The 18876-nt window shown below is 47.6% G+C and overlaps 1 protein-coding gene across 17 annotated transcripts in view; it reads left to right on the top strand.

Annotated features, from left to right (window-relative positions):
• Positions 1–10478, top strand: part of RIMBP2 (RIMS binding protein 2) — a 95803-nt gene extending 85325 nt beyond the window's left edge. For 16 of the 17 annotated variants that reach the window (XM_076072543.1, XM_076072549.1, XM_076072547.1 and 13 more), the window contains one exon: positions 3437–10478. In XM_076072543.1, coding sequence (XP_075928658.1) covers positions 3437–3625 — 189 coding nt within the window. In that variant the 3' untranslated portion in view covers positions 3626–10478. Of the gene's footprint in view, positions 1–1572 lie in introns of all 17 variants that reach the window. The other variant, XM_076072555.1, reaches the window with a different exon arrangement.
• Positions 10479–18876: the final 8398 nt, after the last annotated feature.

The raw sequence follows: 18876 nt of genomic DNA, 5'->3' as shown, positions 1-18876 counted from the left end.
GAGCATCGGCTGTGTCAGCTACCTGGTTTGTGGTTTTGGGACAAGGTCCCGGTCAGGTCACCGGTTCAGGATGGGGATCAGAGTCGGGGTGAACCATCCAAGGTTTGAGTCGGCTGACCAGTTTGGAGTTGTGGTTCAGATCAGAGGATCAGTTCAGAATGGAATTTGTTAAGGCCGATAGACCAGTTCTGGGTGTAGCTGGTGTGAGGTCGTGACCGAGGTCAAGGACACGATCAACCTGTGACCTTGCAAACGATGAGGATCGTGGTGCAAAGTTAGCGGCTGTGAAGGTCACACGGGGCATGGAGAATCAACACCGAATTAAAATGACAGCGTGATCAGACAGCCTAATCAGCGTCATATAAAATTTTACTGTGCTTGTATATGGTATGAATATGTTTGTAAACTTTGAGTTTAATTGATTAATGAAATAATGTACAGTATTTGTGTATTTGTGCATGTTTGTCTTTGTCTTATGTAGTGGGGAGCAGTAGTGTAGAGGTTAGTGCGTTGCGTGACGAACCTGGCGATCTGAGTTCAATTCCCGCTCACAGCCATCACCAGTGAAGATTATCTGAACCAGTCATGAACCTCCCCTAGGTCGACTCAGTCTCAAATTAGTACCTGTTGTGGTGTGTAAACATCGCCACTGGGGAGACAAAGGCGGCCCGGTGGGGTGCTGGCCACCCACCCCCTCGTGTGCCGTGCCGGCCTTCATAGGTGCTCGCTAACAGCACTTGCCCCAACAGTCTGTTCAGGCTGTACGGGGAATCTTTGTCTTTGTTTGCTTTTATGTTGCTCAACTCGTTAATAAGTCTATAGCGGGACAATCAATTCCTACTGTGTGGCTCTGTGCGTGTGTATGCGCGTATGTATGTGTATTTGGAGTGCGTTGGTGCAATGGTTAGTGTGCTGTGTTACGAACCCAGAAAATGGAGTTAGATTCAGGCAGTCGGAGGGCTGTGAATTGTGATATACCGACAGTCCAGCCCTCGTTGCGTAACCCCGGTCAGGCAGTTGCTGCCGCTGGCACGAATCCCCTGCGATGGCACACGCATGCATTTACTGTGAGAAGTGAATGCTTGGAATCTCTTCCAGGGGAATGCTCATTGTCAGGAAAGAGACTCGTAGGGCTGCCTAGGACTGACGCCCGGGTTCTGTTGGATGTGGCGTCGTGCTGCTGCATGTGTCCAATCATTGTCCGCTTTAATTTGTCCCTCTTCACCAAACCCTAACCCCCAGGACTGCCCATAGGTGGGGGGGATAGGGGCAATTTGGTCTAGGCCTCACAGAAAAGAGGGCCCCAAAACGAGCCTATGTTATTGTCACGAATGAATAAGGAGAGACCCCATGAAGCATCGTGCCTCGGGACTCACTCCAGGAACCCCTGGGCAGCCCTGCTAACCCCAACCACATCACGTCTCACTTTTATTATCTCTCGTCTGGTTTTGCTCATGCTTTTTTTCAGTTCGTTTTGCCTTTTTAGTTCTCTTGTGTCCTGTTTGGCTGCACACCATGTAACTGTTTTTTTGTTTGTTTTATTCTCTTCTGCCATCCCGTCGCCGCCTGCAGAAGAAGAGCGTGCATTTCACACGCTAACTAACACTGACCTAGTAGGAGCCACGTAAGTGTGCCAGACTCGGCGAAGGTACCTTCCAAACCCGGGGCTCAGGTTAACGCAGGCTGCCCAGGTGCGCTTGTCCGTTTTCCTCATTTTCAGTTCAGCGGGCATGCGAACTCGCCAACTTCGTGCCGTGCCTTACCCTCAGCCCTGGGATCCGCTTGCGGCTTGCCGGCAGCGCACGTAAACCAAACGCGGCTTTTGCGTTCGCATTGAGGGCCAACGATTTACAGTGAAATCCAGACCATCGCCTACTGCCATCTGGGCCCCCGCATTAAAAAATGCGAATCGCGAGAGAGTGCGACGCTCTCATTGCCGTTCATTCATTTAAGACTGCTCCTGCACTGTAAGCAGCCGAGTCCTGCGGTCCAGTATTTATTTTGTGGGGGTGGTGACCCTGGGCTGTAATTGGAGTGTCCTCTTCACACCGCCCTGGCTATAGCTGCTGCACGACAAGTCGGAACGGATGTCAGTTGACCTCGTACAAAGGTATCTTCATCCAGCTCGGCCGGTTGCTGTAAGATTCGAGATGTACAATGATGCGTGCTACCTCGTGGTGTGCGTGAGACGATGCTGCAGTTAAGGAGGAAAGAGTCAAGTGGGATAAAAAAAAAGATATCGGTTCGATTGCCGCACGACAAATGTCGCTAGAGCTGAGCGTGTGAGGTGCATCGCCCAGTGAGGATAACGTCGCCTTCCAGAGGCCGTTCTCTATGACGGGGCGACGCACTGCTTCCTGCGAGCTGGGAATTACGCTTTTGTTTCATGACATGACGCCGGTGGCCTCATTGGGATGTGCAGCAGACACGTAAGCGATGCAGTTCTGCGCTTCGCCGCGCGAGGTAAGGCGCTTAAGCCAGTTCTGCTGGGTTTATTTTCGGTTACAAGTGGGGCCATCCTCAGGGGAAAATTGCGTTTCTTTTCTCGATTTGATAAATCTCAGTCACGCAGCATGGTATTCAATCGCTCGTTTAATGACATCACGCGCTCGTCAGACCTTAGCATGAATAAAAAAATAAGTTTTGCTGATGTTTCAAACTTATCAAAGCTAATGTTTAATGAAGATGACCTTTCAGCACTCAAGTTGTTTTTTTTGCTGCGTTTCTGTTCTCTGGCAGTTAAAATTTTTATTGCGATCACACCGAGGCACGTTCCGTCCCAATGCAGTTTTATTTCCATTGCATTACTTTCCTCCTTGAAAATTAAACCCACGATGCCTGGGAGAAAATTCCATTTACCAAGATAATACAGCAGTCAAAAAGCATCGGTGTCCATCTCACAAGGGCGTAAAATCGCCTTTCGATTCCTGGCATATCAAGCTGATGAAATAACCGCAGCAATACAGTACATTGAGATTCACGATGCCTAGTAGAGTTTACATAATGTGGTAAATGGGATTTGAGCAAACTTTAGTTGCCAATTCTGGTGTTCATTTACATTTTTAGTTTTGCTGTGCCGTGCCTGATATTTTACACAGTACCAGCTGTGTACCGTGGGATGTTGTGCATTCGACAGTTTGTAACAATCACGCCATAGATGTGTTACTTTTACTGTGAGCAAATGGTCACGTTCCAATTACAATTCTCGGCCTGTGAATCGCACAAAACAACAGTGCATATTCCAATTTAGGCCTTGCGTTGTAATAACTCACAAGCATGCCCAAAATTATAGTAAATTTAACACGTCTATGATACAATGAAGTCAGTAATGTACAACCAATTAAAGAACAAAACGACTTACATTTAAATTGATAAATTGTCGATCTCTCTGCCTCCGTTTTCATTCATTTGTTTCCCTCGCGGTATGTGGCCTCAGGCGGATCGGGCGGCCAGGATGGGCGCCTCGAGGGCGATGACCTCTTCGTCGCCGGGGTCCTCGTCAGCCGGGTCACCTACGCGCGCACGCAGAGCAGGCAGCCCGTCGAGCAGCCGGGACGGCTCTCCGGGGAAGCGGCGCGGCCTTCTGTCCAAGGGCAAGAAGCTGCTCAAGAAGCTCGGCAAGTGAAGAGGGTGGTGGCCCTTGGCGATGGATGATGAGGAAGAAAGAGGTTGGCATTAGAAACTGCCGAAGAGCGGAATGATCATAACCCCCACGAGACGTCAAAGAATTGTCCTTCACAGTTGTTTAGAAGGTAAACGAGTGGCAGCGACGACTTTAAGTGCACAAAGCGGAGAAGAAAACGGAGTTCCTCTACTCTGTGGGGGTTCGACCGCGATTGCATAGATGCCCACATTTGGACTTCTTCATGCCAAACGAGAGCCCACGTAAAAAGGACATTTGAATTTCCATGCACCGATGCATTCCTTTATATTCTCCAGCATGTGTTGTAGCATACAGTGTCGCTGCGTTGTGGTTTTGGACAAATGCGGAGGAACCTGCGGTTGTGGACGTTGGTGATATTTACAGGGGGATTCCAAGGAAATTGGTGCATTTTGCACGGGAATGGCCGAAACACCGTGGACACGGACATTCACCGGCGGCAAAAAAAAGCACCCTGCAGCAGTGCCCAAGAGCTCCAAGATGTAGGGCTTTGTTGAATCTCGTTTAAGTTGCATTCTTGAGGGTTAAAGACGTTTATTTTTAAATCATTGTTTAAAAAAGAAAAAAAACCTGCTTCTAATTTTACCAAATACACAATTGCAATTTCAAAGGAACGTGTAAATCATCCTAACAGGACAAGCAATCACCATCAAGGGACTTGTGAGCCCCCCTGCCGTGCAGCTACTTGGGACAGCACACCTAGGGTCCGTGCCAGGATTGGGAAAGCGTGTGTTCGTGCGTGCGTGCGTGCGGTGCGGTGCGTGGGAGCGAGCGAGTGTGCGCTCGTTAGCGTGCGAGAAGCTGTGCCTAAAGATGCGAGGGAGTTGCTGCTCTGCGCCTGACGCCGACAAAGCCACGGTGCGGACATCTCGGCGGAAAGGATCCGTGTAATAAGTTTGTATTTGTGCTGCATTGGACCTCGAACTTATTCCTGTTTTGTCGTGCGGCGGAGATGCAACGAAGGTGGCAAAAAAATACATAGTTTTTATGCACAAAAAAAAATTCATTTTCAAATGTTCACGTGCAACGGACCTGACGAATATGAACCATGTGCATGAAGTGAATGTCCCCGCCGTGGGGTGTGGTGCCCACGCTGCCCCAGCTCTGACAAGCCATCGCTCCACACCACCACTACAGTGTTCCCACAACGCCCCGTGGACCAACGCGACGCACGGCTGAGTCAAGCCCGCTTCCGTGTTCTCTGCTTTAAGTGATAACGATGGCCATATTTACAAGTCTAAGCCTCAGGGTTAAACACACGTACGTACACAGCATGTCGGCAGACTCTGCCCAGCCTTAAGTGCGCAGTTTTCCCCTGGGATTCGGATTCTGCCCTCTTGCCAGTAACTTTCGGCAGACCTTCCTTGACCGTCCTGTGCTTGAAGCAGTATTAGTCGCTCTGTATCCCACGATATTACCGTACACTACAGTGCATCCGTGTTGCACCCCTAAGATTCGTTCAGTGGTGGTAACAAACGCGGCACTACCGTGCTCATCCTCACTGCGTTAGGCCGTGGTGGTGGTGGCCCCTGACCCTTCCCAGGTATTGCACCCTCCTAGAGTTCTCCTTTTTAAAGTCCCATTGAGCGTCACTGCGTTCCATGACCGTCCACGGTGCTTAATGTTAGTTACAAAAAAGTGTTAGCAGAATTCCAGATTCATATCAATGTCACATCTGTGTTTGTGCCGCTGGTGAAAGATGGCATCAGTATAGAAGAGGACCCCGGCAGTGTGGTCTCAACCCGATGGGTGAATGTCCTTTCAGACGTCCCTGCGCTTACACATTGCAGATAACGCGTGCTGGTGACCGATAGCAAAAACAACCTGTAAATGTTGCTGCCACCCACTACTAGGCCACGTACTCGCTAACCTCACTCCAGTGACTCTTGCGTGCCGCCCCCCCCCCCCCCCGTACTACTGTGTTGACATTTTTGGGCAATGAAAAAAAACTAACTTTGGATTGAGTTTCTGACCTTTTCTAAACTTAACTTTTACAGTGAATGGCCATAGCACACGGCGGAGGCTGTAGTCTTATACAAAAATAGCATGCTCGATTGTCACTCTACTTGTGCTTCTTTTGTACATTTTTTTTTTAAAAGAGGCCTGTTTTATTCGTTGTTTTCCCAAACACCGGACTGTAACGCTACCCTATGTGTTTATGAAGGCATATGGGAGCCACGTGTGAGGCACAGTGGCGGTGGAGAGATGGGGCGAGTGGTTGCGACACAGTCCAGACCACGCGGGAATGGGAACCAGGTTTCCCGGATTCTTTTGCCCCTCGAGGCTTGAAGAGTCGAGTGTGAGAGTGTACGTTTGTGAATGTGCAATACCAATTGTCGCATATAATTTGTTCAACATTCTTTTCAATAATACATTCTCGGAGCAGAGCACACCACGGGGTATATATAGTACTTTAAATGGATGTGTTTAAACACAGCAGTGATCTTACCAAATAATTTCCAGACATTGAAGATTCATGTCTCAGTTTTGTGATCCTGTTAAAAATGTAGGAATTTAGCACGTTGTGCAATGCTGAAAGAAATTCCACTAATCCTTATAAATATTCTTGAAGTCAAATCAAACTCCACATTGTGATTGAGACTACATATCCCCCCCCCCCCACACACACAGGATTAACAGTTTAAACATCGAATAATATAGACGTTTTTACAATTCCATCAAACCTGCTGGATGGCTTGGTGGTGACAGCACTTCACTCGTGGTCAGACGGTTGCGAAAACAGTGAGCACATCATCCCTCTGCCGTCGGTAAAATAAGTGGGAAGTTAATGGCGGTTGGCCTTTGGAGAGACTGGCCTCTGGCAATGTGCATGTAGAATTTCCACCACCGGCTAAGAAACCGCAGATGGAGATCAGCGCATCTATTGCTCGTTCGTTACCAGGGCTCTTCATACAATGGTGGGTAATTGCCTTTGTGTCTAACAGCCGTGGGCTAATGGCGAGATCTGAGGTGAGGCTTGCTGCGTACGTGTTTACAGGAACGCCAACTGCTGTCCAGCACTTTGCGTGCATGGGGCTTGCTGCCCCTTGGCTGCGGCTGCCCACCGGGTTGTCTCTGCTCGAGAACCTCGTCGGTGGGGGAGGCCGACCGTTACTGCCGAGACTTTGGGATAGGAAGAGGGCTCTCGCTTGGAGGTTTTCCAGTTAACGGTCCTAGGAGTTTGCGCTGGAGGGTGGCTGCTGATGCTGCGCTTTGTCACCGCATGCGCCTGGATAATTTCCAGGGCTCCCCAGAGCTGGGTGGGAAAATCTGCATTTTGGCCCGGACCTCACGCAAAAAGAGGGCCCCTCAACGAGCCTGTTTCTTTGGCCACAAATGAATGAAGGGGTCCCACATGGCATTTCTACCCTGGGCCTTCAACCCCGGGCATCCTGGAACCTCTGGGCATCCCTGAAATTTGCCTGTTTCAACAGGAAGATGCTTTGGCAGCGCATTTGAATGGTCTCTGCTTAAGCTTTAACTTTTACATTTTTTATTCTATTCTGGATTTATGAAGCGCCTTTCACTGGGGACCTTGACAATGCTTGTCGACTAGTACAAAATGGCAAAATAAGGGAAGGATGGGCTAGTACTGCCGTTAGTAATCAGGTTTGGAAAAGGACTGAGATATGGCAGCAGGGGAAGGAGGCGATGGTGCAGGGGGTTGAAAGAGGAATGGGTGGAGCGTGATAGTGCATGAGGCTGATAGAAGGGGGTAGCGTGAAGGTGGATGGTATGATATGAAAGTGCACGAAATGATTGAATGGGTTGCTAGGCTGAGCGTAAATGAGAGTAGATTGAGGGAGCAGGGGCAGTGGTGGTGTGGTGGCCAGGCAGTTGGGCTGCCCTCAAGCAGGGTTCAGGGAACAAGAGGGTAGGGGCACTGATTAGGGGTGAGGTAGGGCTCGGGGAACATGGGGAATGGGGTAATGCCTAGGGTGGAGGGAGCGAGGGGGAGGCTGGGGCTGGGGAGGTGTTAGGGGCATTAGGTGGTGCAGGTGGAGGTGGCTGATGAGGAAGGGAAAGAGATAGGACCTGAGGGCAGAGCGAAAAGAGGAAAGCGAGGGGGAGAGTCGGATGTGGACAGGGAGTTTGTTCCAGTGTAAGGGGGCAAGTAGAGAGAAAGAACGAAAGCGAGACTGGGCGCAGGGCGGCGAAGAGACAGCAAGAAGCTTGTGACCGGAATGGACATTATGGGACATTTCAGGAAATGAGAGAAGAGAGGTAAAAGGGGGGGGGGCAGTCTATGCAAAGCTTTGAAAACCAAGGTGAGCAATTTAAAGAGACAGTGGTGATAGATCGGAAGCCGATGAACTTATTGAAGGAGAGGGGAACAAACAGAGGTGAAGGGAAGGTTAAAGATGGGACGTGCAGCTGAGTTTTGACTTTGTTGGTAATGACACATGCAGACACCACACAGTAAAGTCACGCTTGAGCTGAGACGCGGGATAGTGTCAAGTTTAGCTTCTGTGTTGAATGCCCTTTTGCGAAGCAAAATTAGAAAAGTTTGACGACCAAGTAACTCTTGAAATGATCCTCACTTAACGTATCGATAAACCTAAACTCTATACAACACGGAGGCTTCACCCTCCAGTGCATATGGGCTCACTCCAAAAGTAACTTCACCTTTTTTGTGTGAACCACAGTGCAACTATTCGGGGTATAATTATGCATCGATTAATCGATCATTGTTGATTATGAAGCTGATAATACATGCATTGCATCACATTTTCAAGCAATGGCGTTTGTCGATCCGAATGTGTTATTTGTCCATGTGACCCCTGCAGACGCTGGATGCTGTTACATTTACCAAAATTCATCAAATCACCCAGGGTGGGTGGGAGTGACACTCGTTACACTCCTAGTGACCATGTTGACGACTATAAAACATCCCCGAGACCACACCAATACTCAGTAACCCATTCACGCTACCTGTAATCCTTACCCCCAACACAAAGATCATGCCAGCTTCAGCAATCATGCTTTCGTAATTTATGGGCTGCGCGTGCGCGTTCTTGTGCATTTGCAGTCAATGCCCTGTATGCTGACTTTGGCAAATTTCCAGCAGCGTGCATTGACTCTGCTCGCTTAAAAGATAGCGGGCCGAAGGGTCGCGAGCCCCCCGTGTCACTGACTCCGATTTCGCAGCGTCGACTCAGGCCGTTGAACGCGGCGACACTCTGGTTCGATACACAAAAGGACATGGTTCCCCAGCGTTTGTGCTTTGTCGGTTGGCTTGTTAGTTATTCATAAGAGTATTTATCTGCTCAGCATGTAACTCAGTTTATTGATGATACATTTAAAAACGTCTCAATTCCATCCGTGACCATATATGTATTTTGGCCAAATGCCAAAAAAACAGGTTTTTTTCTTCCTCTCTGGTTATTAATTTACTACGTAAGTTTTAATAATTCTATTTTACTTTGGGTTTGTTTTGTATAAACCGTCAAGAGTCCTGCTGGGAATGTCGATGACTGGTGTCGATGTGGGCTTCGTGTAGAGTGGCACTGCAGTGCAATGGAATTTGGAGTCTCGTGGGCTGTCGAGGATCATGCTATGACGTCTCTGTGCACCATGAACACCAAAAGTGAAAGGTGACTCGAAAGTGGCAAGGCCACTTTGAGGCGGACAAGGCCTGAGTGCGTTTGCTCAACAGAGACCAGCCATCTTGATAGCCATGTTAGCCAAACAAGACCCCAGCCCTGCGTTAACCCAAGTCACACGAGCCAACTAGATCCGAGCCTAACCCATAGATTATTAGACCGTCACGCAAACAACTACTCAGACTCTAGCCCTAGCTACACCACCCAACTAAAACCGACCACGATCGTTAACCACAACTATTGTGTTCAACCACCACACTGCAGGCAAAAAAACCCTTTCAGCTTCTTCCCACGCACTGCTCAACATTTAATTCCTTCCCATCTATTTTTCCAGATTCTTATAACCTTACTCTTTGGTTTTATTCGGTAAAGTCACGTGACTTTACCGAATAAAACCAAAGAGTATGAATCCTTGCAGTCACGAAAGCTTCAAATCTAGAATCTTATAACCTTGCTCATTTCAATAAACGTATTAACTCTGATCTGCAATACTTTCAAATCGTGCTGTTTGTTGATGGCGTCTTGGCATGGTGGGCCATTGCGCCCATGTTCAACAACCGTAAAAGTAAAAAACAATACTGAACCCAGTCCTAGCCTCAGTCGTAACTACCTTAGGCCAGACCTGATGAGGCCAACCAGACCGTAATGCTGACCCTGGCAACATGACCCATTTTTCATTAACTGCTCCACATTTGGTTTTAAAAAATGTGATCACCTCTTGCAGTTGGAGTTTGGCCTCTGCTTTTCCATGCTGGCCAGACGTTTTTGAAGAGGTGCAAGTAGTCACACTTTATCCCCACCACGTGTGACGCATCCTCTAAAGCCCACTCGAGTGGAGGCCCTTCCGTCAGCTGTGAACACCAGAAAATTAAAATCCCCGCGTTACAATGTGTCATAATTTTGCGGGTAGAAGACACCACCCCACCGTTAGCTCTAGCCCCGTTTCCTAGTCAACTGGCCACTCATTCGAGCCCTCGCGCCGACTATAACTCTACAAGGGCCTGGACCCATTTTCACTTTTCGTTCGCGTTTCAGTTTTGGTGTGGGCAGCGGCCTGCAGTGCGCGCGTGTGTTGTGTGCTCTCTGTGGTGACGTCTGTAGCGATGGTGGTGGTGTGTCCACGTGGCTGTGCATGCTGTACATTCTGTGTACATACCAAACCCACCCTTTTTACATGATACTGTAATAAAGTGTTGGTATATTTTTAAACCAAAGCCCATCCGTGTGTTCCTGCATTGTCCCAGTCCTTGCCAAGGTGGTCTGCTAATTGATATCCTACACCTGGTTTCCAGGTTACGGTATTATTTTAATTAGAGAAAAGGTAACGGTGGAGCCCTACAATTGATTGCTCACGCCACTGCTGGGAGAACGGCGACCTCTACAGCAGTAGTTCTCAACCGGGGGTATGCGGCAATGTCCCAGGGGGTATGTGAGGTGATTTATAAATGTGTGAAATTATATCGTACGTGAGAGTCATTGGTGAATAATCGTGTATGAATCTGCCAATATAAAATAACTACGAAAATATTAAAAATCCATATGGTAATCTAGAATTATATAATAGACCTTTCTAAACTGACTGATCGTGAACAATGCGGATTTCCAAGAGTAACCAACGGGCGAGAACAAATTCTGTCACGCATGTGTAGTGACATAGCGCTGGCTGCTGGCGTAAAAGGGTAACTGCGGTATACGGCAGTACTGACGTCAACAGGCCACGATATACACTAGAGGGGGACATCTAGGGGGGAAAGGTCACAGAAGGTGCCCACCGGGAAGCCCCGGGAGCTCGCTAGTAGGTTCCAGAAAGGGGGCGTGGCCGGGGCGGAGCAAGGCCACGCTGGGAGTATGAGAAAGGTCCCTGTGCAGGACCTCGGGGCTGTTGCTGGAAGTGGGATCCCCGTCGTGCTGCTCAAGTTCATCGTCGTCATCATCTCGTCGTCGTCTCCGTCTTCACCATCCCGGGGCGCTGCTGGTTAGACAGCCTACCAACTGTTCTAACTAAGTAGTGCCGCCGACAATAGATGGTCTTAATGATAGTGTGCACCCATGTAGGGTGTTGTGTGTTATCCCGATGGTGCTTGTTAAATAAAAGAAGTGCCTCCAAGTCTTACTGCCTCCGAGTTGAGTATTCACTCGCAGTTACTTGAGCTAGTTAGGATATACTTCACAAAATGGACAATTGGTTAAATTATTGACGTTCATTATTCGTTGATTTATTTATCAGAACCATGTTGGATCAGGTTGAGAACCATTGCTCTACAGAGTAGGCCATGTGTGTTGGGGTTAAGTGTGGCTGCTTCCACCTTATCCAGAGTGGAAGAAGAGTAGCCAAATTACCTCCTCGAGAGGGGGCCTTCAACCTCGAATGGATGGCCCTTATGCTCGTGGTTATGTGAGCAAGTAATTCCTGGGCTGCACCTTTACCAGGTGTACGGATGGACATTTCCCAGCATTCACAATGACCAGCCAATCGGCTCAATAAACAAAAGCCCAAAAGCTAAAGTATTATAGTCTATTGTTCTTCCAAGTGAGGTCAGGAACAACGCGCCTCAACTTTGAGCTCCGTCTTTCTCTCTCCCCTGCCCTATCTCGGAGGGTTTAAATGCTGGGGCGTTTGGGTACCGGTGGCTGAGCAGGTAGACTACGACACAGTACACTCATCTCTGGGCATTTCCAGTGGCGGCCCGTGACATCGCCACGAGGTGAGGCTGTTGTGAGTGACCTCTGAAAATATGGCGTTCTAATTAAGAAAAACCTCGTCACGTTATTGGCCTTCCCGTGAAAGTGATAAAACTGTCTTATCTACCAACGGTGAGGCATTTATAAACAATACGAAATAAAACAACAAAGCACTCACATGCTGTTCCCATGACCCTCAAGTCCACAAAGTCCCTTTGTCACTGCCAAAATCCTAAAGAACTATAACAAAAATCAGCTGACACGACAACAAATTATCCAAGACACCGCGTACTGTACAACAACATCCACATATCGTCGTACACCCACCTACTTAGTCCACTTTTCATTAAAACTTGTTTCGCTGTTATGGCCACTGTCTCATTGTTATCTGTGGTAACTGTAACATCACTTTGTTTCCTCCTGGAGCGATGGGAGGCGGTGCGAGCTGCTCTATTTGCACAGTGCGACCTCGCGTCGTGACATTGTCTCATTACAGCCACGGGCGCCCTTTTCACCGCCCTGAAAGAGTCTCAAACGGCATGGACAAAATGCGAAGCTCATCGCAATGAATGAACAAGGGGAAATCTCTCACTCGGAGGACGCCTTCACAGCCGCTCAAATCAGACTGCGTTGTTGCAGCGGTTTCTAATATGGACTTAAAATGGTATCTTCATTAGGCGATTCACGTTGAAAGTATCATTATTTTGAATAATAAAAAAACCAGCGAACGAACCGCGCCTGGACGTTTCGACGGCCAATCCTGAGAGATTTTAATTTCTGCCCATCCGTGCGCCGTGTTCCTCACGATAAGTGTGTGGTGCCACGACCACGGAGCAACTCCGCAAGCGCCGCGATTCCCCCCTACCCCTCCCCCTGAGCACATGCACGCACGCAGCACACACACGTGTAATGTCCCGGTGGGGGATCGCCTGGCACAACGGGTTTTCATCCGAAGGGCCCCTAGGTGGGAAGTCCCACGGTTTACCGGTGCCACGAGATTGGCCGACCCTCCCAGGACAAATCACATTGCGGCGCTCATAAATTGGCTTAAAATTGTATGGCAGCACCAAGGTTCACCGGGCCAGCCGCAATGAGTCACGCACGACATCGGGGAAAGGGCTGGAGTAAAATATTAAGCGAGCAGAGCAGACAATGAGGGTGGGGGGGATCCTAGAGCTACCGACCAAGTACACACACCGGGTGTGTATTCGCCAGCCGGATGCCCTCCCAGATTAAACCGGCTGAGTCAGGGATTTATGGGTACGGGCGCAGAGACAATGGGCCGAAAAATAACGTAACGCTCCATGTAAGGACGGAAAAACTTTGAAAATCACAGGTAGGCGCACGATTGGCTGTGCAGGATAACGTAACCCAGGATAGATTTTTTCGAATTCAAGGGGCATAACAAGGGGAACCTGAAACGGTTCAATTTAGTTCTCTCATCTCCGACCGCCTGGCCGCCCAGACCGACTCCCTGCCTGCCTCCTCGAGCCGCTCGCAGCATCCGTACGACGCTAGCGAGTGCAGCTACGAGTCAGCGATAGGTAAAGTCCTCTCTCATCTCCGTCCCTCCGACTCTCACAGCTCCCGTGCGACGCACCGCTAGTGCGGCCGCGAGGTACGTAATAGGGCGTGTGAGTATCTGGAGAATTTGGTTGTAATAGGATACGCTCTGCTCGCAGAATATTCCCTCCGGGCAGTTCAAAGGAGGCCTCATAGTGTAAATGCTTACCCCGAGCTCTCAATACTCTGATAGTGCGCTGTTTTTGAGTTGTACGCCTTTTGGCGTCATCTGATCCAACACCAGTGGAGACTAGGCACTAAGAAAAGCCGTCTCGGGTGTGGACCAATCAATTTCAAGGACAGTGCATATCATCATCAGAGTTGTCTCTTTTTGTTTGCATTTTTACTGCTTGTGTTGTGGTTATTGCAAACATGATCCCTTGTATAAAGGTGTCAGTTTTGGTGCCAGATAAAAGGGTAAAAACCTATTACTATATCTTCCAACTCCATTACATCTATTGACTCGAGTTGGATCGATCAAAATGAACAATTATCACTCGTAAAATAAATTACATAACTCGCCACAAGGCGCGACGCTGTCTCATTATTAGACTTCCCGGGCAAAAACGGCAAACAATAATAACACAAAAGTCTCAAATACTGTAGGTTAACATCTCGTACCTGCAATATCTTTTATATCACAACACCGCAACTGAATTCCTCCGTTAAATGAGATTGAGCACCAGTGTTAACATTTTACACAAGTATTTTAGACATTGAAATCAGCTGTAATATCAAAGTCTTCATTCTGCACATTTTTTAACGACCAACAATAACTCACTCAATAGCCGATTAACATTACCGAGTTTGCCGTCAGTCGACTGACATTCGAGTAACATCAACTTAACTTGTATACTATTGGAGCTAATGTAGAATGCAGCTTACCGGTTCAAAATCCATGCCTCTTTCCTGTGCACGTGGGGGTTTGGGGTCTAATTTCTGATCACCATTGCCTGATCTTAAATAATTTACATAATAAATAATCAGTATATTAAATTATTCGAATAATAAATAATTATGATTACACTAGCTTGTTTGCCCGTCCTAGGATGGAAGCTGTAATATTTACAAAGGAATTGAGCAGAGTATAATTTTATCTTGTGTAAATTTAATGGCGGTGAATCTCACACAAAAGTACGTCATCAAACACTTCACTGCATTTCACTGTAGCAACTGTATATAACTGGCCTTCAATTTGTTCAAATTCACTGCTCTGATACTTTATTCTCTTCTGCTTTCGGTCGCTGGGGTTGAAATACATTGCAATTCGATACAGTATCTGGAAAATCACCAAGAAATGTCTATTTTACCATAATGTAGAAGCATAAATGAGACTTACCTTTTGTCTCAAGTGCTGAAGAAATCAATAAAGACACCAAATGCACTTTGTTGCTGCGTATAATTATTTATTAGATTCACTTTCAATAAAGAAACGTGAAACTTAAAGCGAATTTGCCCAAAAAAATCATTTCCGCTCGACCTTCTGCGTGAGTGTGAAAATCCACCCGCTCATGAATATTAATTACGGTGGGGGTGCGGCATGTGGAGTGACGTCACCCGCGTTACACACAGACAGACATTCTTGGCTCATTATAGTAGTAAGACCTGTGAACCCATACGGTTTACCCCTCATTCTTGTATAGGGAAATTTAGTGTTCAGGTCCATAAGGCGAACAACTGTTTCAAAACGGACTACAAATTTTTGTTGTCTATTTGTTTGTGTTTCTCCCTTGTGATGGGACTTTGTAGGATGAACGTTGAGATTTACAAGGGGCACGGGGTGACCAATAAGGTCTGAATTGGTCTGTAATAAGGTAGGGCACTGATAAGGGGTTGACAGGTATGTAATTATAATAAAACTGCACCTGGCTCTCCCTTCGTCAGCTCTGCAAAATGATTTATTCGGTTCTCCCATGTCATACAGAGTGCTGCGGGGCCCGACATCCATCCCACCACCCTCGCCAGGCAGGTGGGGCGCGACGTCTGCCCATTTCGCTCGGGCCCCCGCCGACCGAGTGATCGGGCCCCCCGCGCCAGCGCCCTCTCTGAGGGACATGCTCCGACTTCTGGCTCACAGTTGTACGGAGTGAACCCACACACCCGCGCAGACCACAGCTATTGCTAACAAGCACACAGCGGCACGCTCGCGCTCCCACCTGCGGGCGAATACCTCAACGCGCGCGCACATGCTGCAGCTCCGCGTTCACTCTCGCCGCGCGTTCTCTCACGTGGTCGCTCCACACAGGAACCACAGACACCGCGCCTATGCTCTGTACTAACTTTTATTGTCGACGCAAACCCCGCACTGCCTGGAGGGAATATTTCGCGAGAAGAGCCTAGCCTACTGCTGCCCAAGTCCCCAGATATTCAGACGCCCTACCACGTACCTCGCAGCTGTACTCAGGGCGTCGCACGGACGCTTTGACAGTCCGAGGGAGGAGGACGAAAGAAAACTTTACCTGTGACTGCCTCGGGGCGGCACTCGCTGGCGTCGCACGGATGCTGCGAGCGGCTCGAGAAGGCAGGACGGCAGGATGTGGGTCTTGGCGGCCAGGAGGTTGAGGAAAAAGATCTCATCTGAACGGTCCCAGGCTCCTCTTTTTATCCCCCCTGATTTCAAAAGCCCAGGGTCACGTTATCCCGCGCGGCCAATCGTGTGATTCTCGCTCGTTTTTCTTCTCTTACATGGAGCGCTGCGGCGGTTGCCTATGCGACCCATTGTCTATCCATCCGTACTCATTAATTTCTTGCTCATCCTGGTTAATCTGGAAGGACGCCCGGCTAGCGAATACACACCCTGCTCGTGTGTATTCGGTCTGGGGCTGGGGGAGGTCATGGCGCTGTGATCCCCTGACCTCATGCACTGCTCTGCTCGCTTAATATTCCACCCTCGCCCCTCCCGATGCTGTGCGTGACTCATTGCGGCTGGCCCGGTGAACCTTTTTGTGCCCATACAATTTTAAGCCAACTCAGGGGCACCGCAATGTGACCTGTCCTGCGAGGGTCGGCCAATCTCCTAGCACCGGGAAACCGTGGAACTTTCCTCCTAGGGACCCTTTGGATTAAAACCCGTTGTGCCAGGCAATCCCCCGCCAGGACACTCCGAGTGTGCGCTGCGTGTGTGTGCTCAGTGTCGGGGCCAGGGGGGAGTCGCGGCGCTTGCAGAGTTGCTCCGAGGCCGTGGCACCACAGTGCACAATTCTACGTGCGATTAATCACAGGTGAGCTCACACCAGCGACACAAGCCTGCAATCAGGACTCGAGGTAAGTGAAAATGAAACTGACGTTGTTTATATTCACGTGACTATATTTTATGTTCTATTTACTATACTGTATTTGTGTCTACAGTGTTACATGCAAATATACAATATTTATTCTTATTTATGAGTATAACAAAAGCTTCTCCTATTTGTTGAACCGTAAAACATTTCATAGCACTGACTGTATGCCCGCGTGAATACAGTACTTTGTTGTGTTCCACCAAACGAACCGTTCTACTTACGAACGGGTCTCAGGAACTAATTATTTCTCAAGAATAAATCTGCTGTTGTGGTTCTTACAACCCTGTCAACCCGTACACGGTTTATACCCCGTACTCAGGTCAATACGGCGTACGGCCAGTTTCAATACGGGTTACCAAAAGAATCACGTAGAAGGGAAATAATAAAATAATAAGAAATAAAACATAATAAAATAAAACTAATAAAAATATTTTTATTATTTTATTATTTCCCTTCTACGTGGTGACTTTACCGAAAGAACCAAGAAGATGAATCCCTGCAGTCACGAAAGCTTTAAAGCAGCAGAATGGTCGTGTGCACGCATTTTGCCTATCAATATGTCCGGTATAGGGTCTCACTACGTGTTAACAATATTTTTGTTTCACTTTATTGTCATTCTTTCTTTAAATTAGGCTGTTACTATTTTTTTAATATGTGTATGGTAGTGATATTTACTGTTACACAGTGAAAATGTGTAGACGTAAGAATGAGGTTCGAAAGCGTGCTCTTCCTAACCACAACCATTTATTTTATTTCTTAGGGGAAAATTTACGTTTTATTTACACGATTTTGAGTTACGCGCCGTTTTTCAAGCACGCAACTCCCGCGTAAAACGAGACGTAGCCATATTTTACTGATTAGCTCTCTGATGTTTCCTCTTGTACCGCGTGCTGTTCAGCATGTGCTGTTCGACGTTTCACTCCACCTGTTGTACGGCACCTTATTCAGACTCAAGGATTGTCTTAACTAAGTTCAGCTCCCGAATAAGCTAGGCCTCGGCAAGGTAAGGTAAAAGGTAAAAACAACGAGCCTACCTTTACCCTACCTTTTACCTTACCACAATACAATCACTCTACCCTACCTTTTACCCTTCAGCAGGTAAGGTAAAAGGTTAAAAGCAACGGGCCTACCTTTTACCCTTACCCCATACAAATGACCCGCTTACAGGGTAATTACTGGGGTACTACACATGAAGAAGGTTTATAACAGGTAAATGCTAGGTAGAGTGCTTTATTCATATAGAATACTCTCGATTATCACAATTTTACACGCTTTCTTATAACTCACTCTGTTGTTGTCGTATCCTCAAATCTTGCAACTCAATTTTAACCCACTTCCCAATGTGGTTTCTACTGCAAACTTGATATACTTACGTCATACTGATGACTATACTATATTCTATCATTAAAAATAAAATAAAATATTTTTAAACATTATTTTGTATACGTTATGTTTCGGCTTGGGTCTAATTGTCCACTGTCAACTGACGTTGGCTGTCATTGCCCACGGTCCTTTACGTTATGGCGAGCTTCGGGGCAACTTCCTGGAGTCGTGGAGTTCTGCCATTACTCATAGATTTCATAAAAGCGTGTTTTTTTTTAAAGTAAAAAAAAATATATTACTTATTAAATGGAGGCCACGAACTACGCCACGGAGCTTTTAGCAGTAAACAAGGCACCGAATTTACCGGGTTAATACTTCGCGCTACCTTTACCCTACCCTTTACCTTACCCCTTGGCATGTCGACACCTTTACCTTTACCCTTTTACCCGGTAAAAAATGTAAATTACCTGACCTTGCCGAGGCCTACGATTAAGCTCTTAAGCGCTCAAAGCGAAACGTTGCACGGGCTGAACAACACAATGCGAAAACATAGTGGCAGGCTATTTAGCACAACCGCGAATGTGTGTGCAGCAGGGACGTGCGGTCAGGGGAGGCAGGGGAGGCAGAGCCTCACCTGTCATACCCCAATGAAAATAGCTGTTACGAAAAGTACAAAAAAAGAATCAAATGAAATAAATATTAAGATTGTTTTTCCACTGATCTGTGTTATAAATGTAATTTCTGTACGATTCCAATCATTTGT

The sequence above is a fragment of the Petromyzon marinus genome, chromosome 38 (assembly GCF_048934315.1).
Source record: "Petromyzon marinus isolate PM22_M1 ecotype Great Lakes invasive population chromosome 38, UKy_Petmar_22M1.pri1.0, whole genome shotgun sequence".
NCBI lineage: Eukaryota > Metazoa > Chordata > Hyperoartia > Petromyzontiformes > Petromyzontidae > Petromyzon > Petromyzon marinus.
This window is presented reverse-complemented; position numbering and strand designations above follow the sequence as displayed.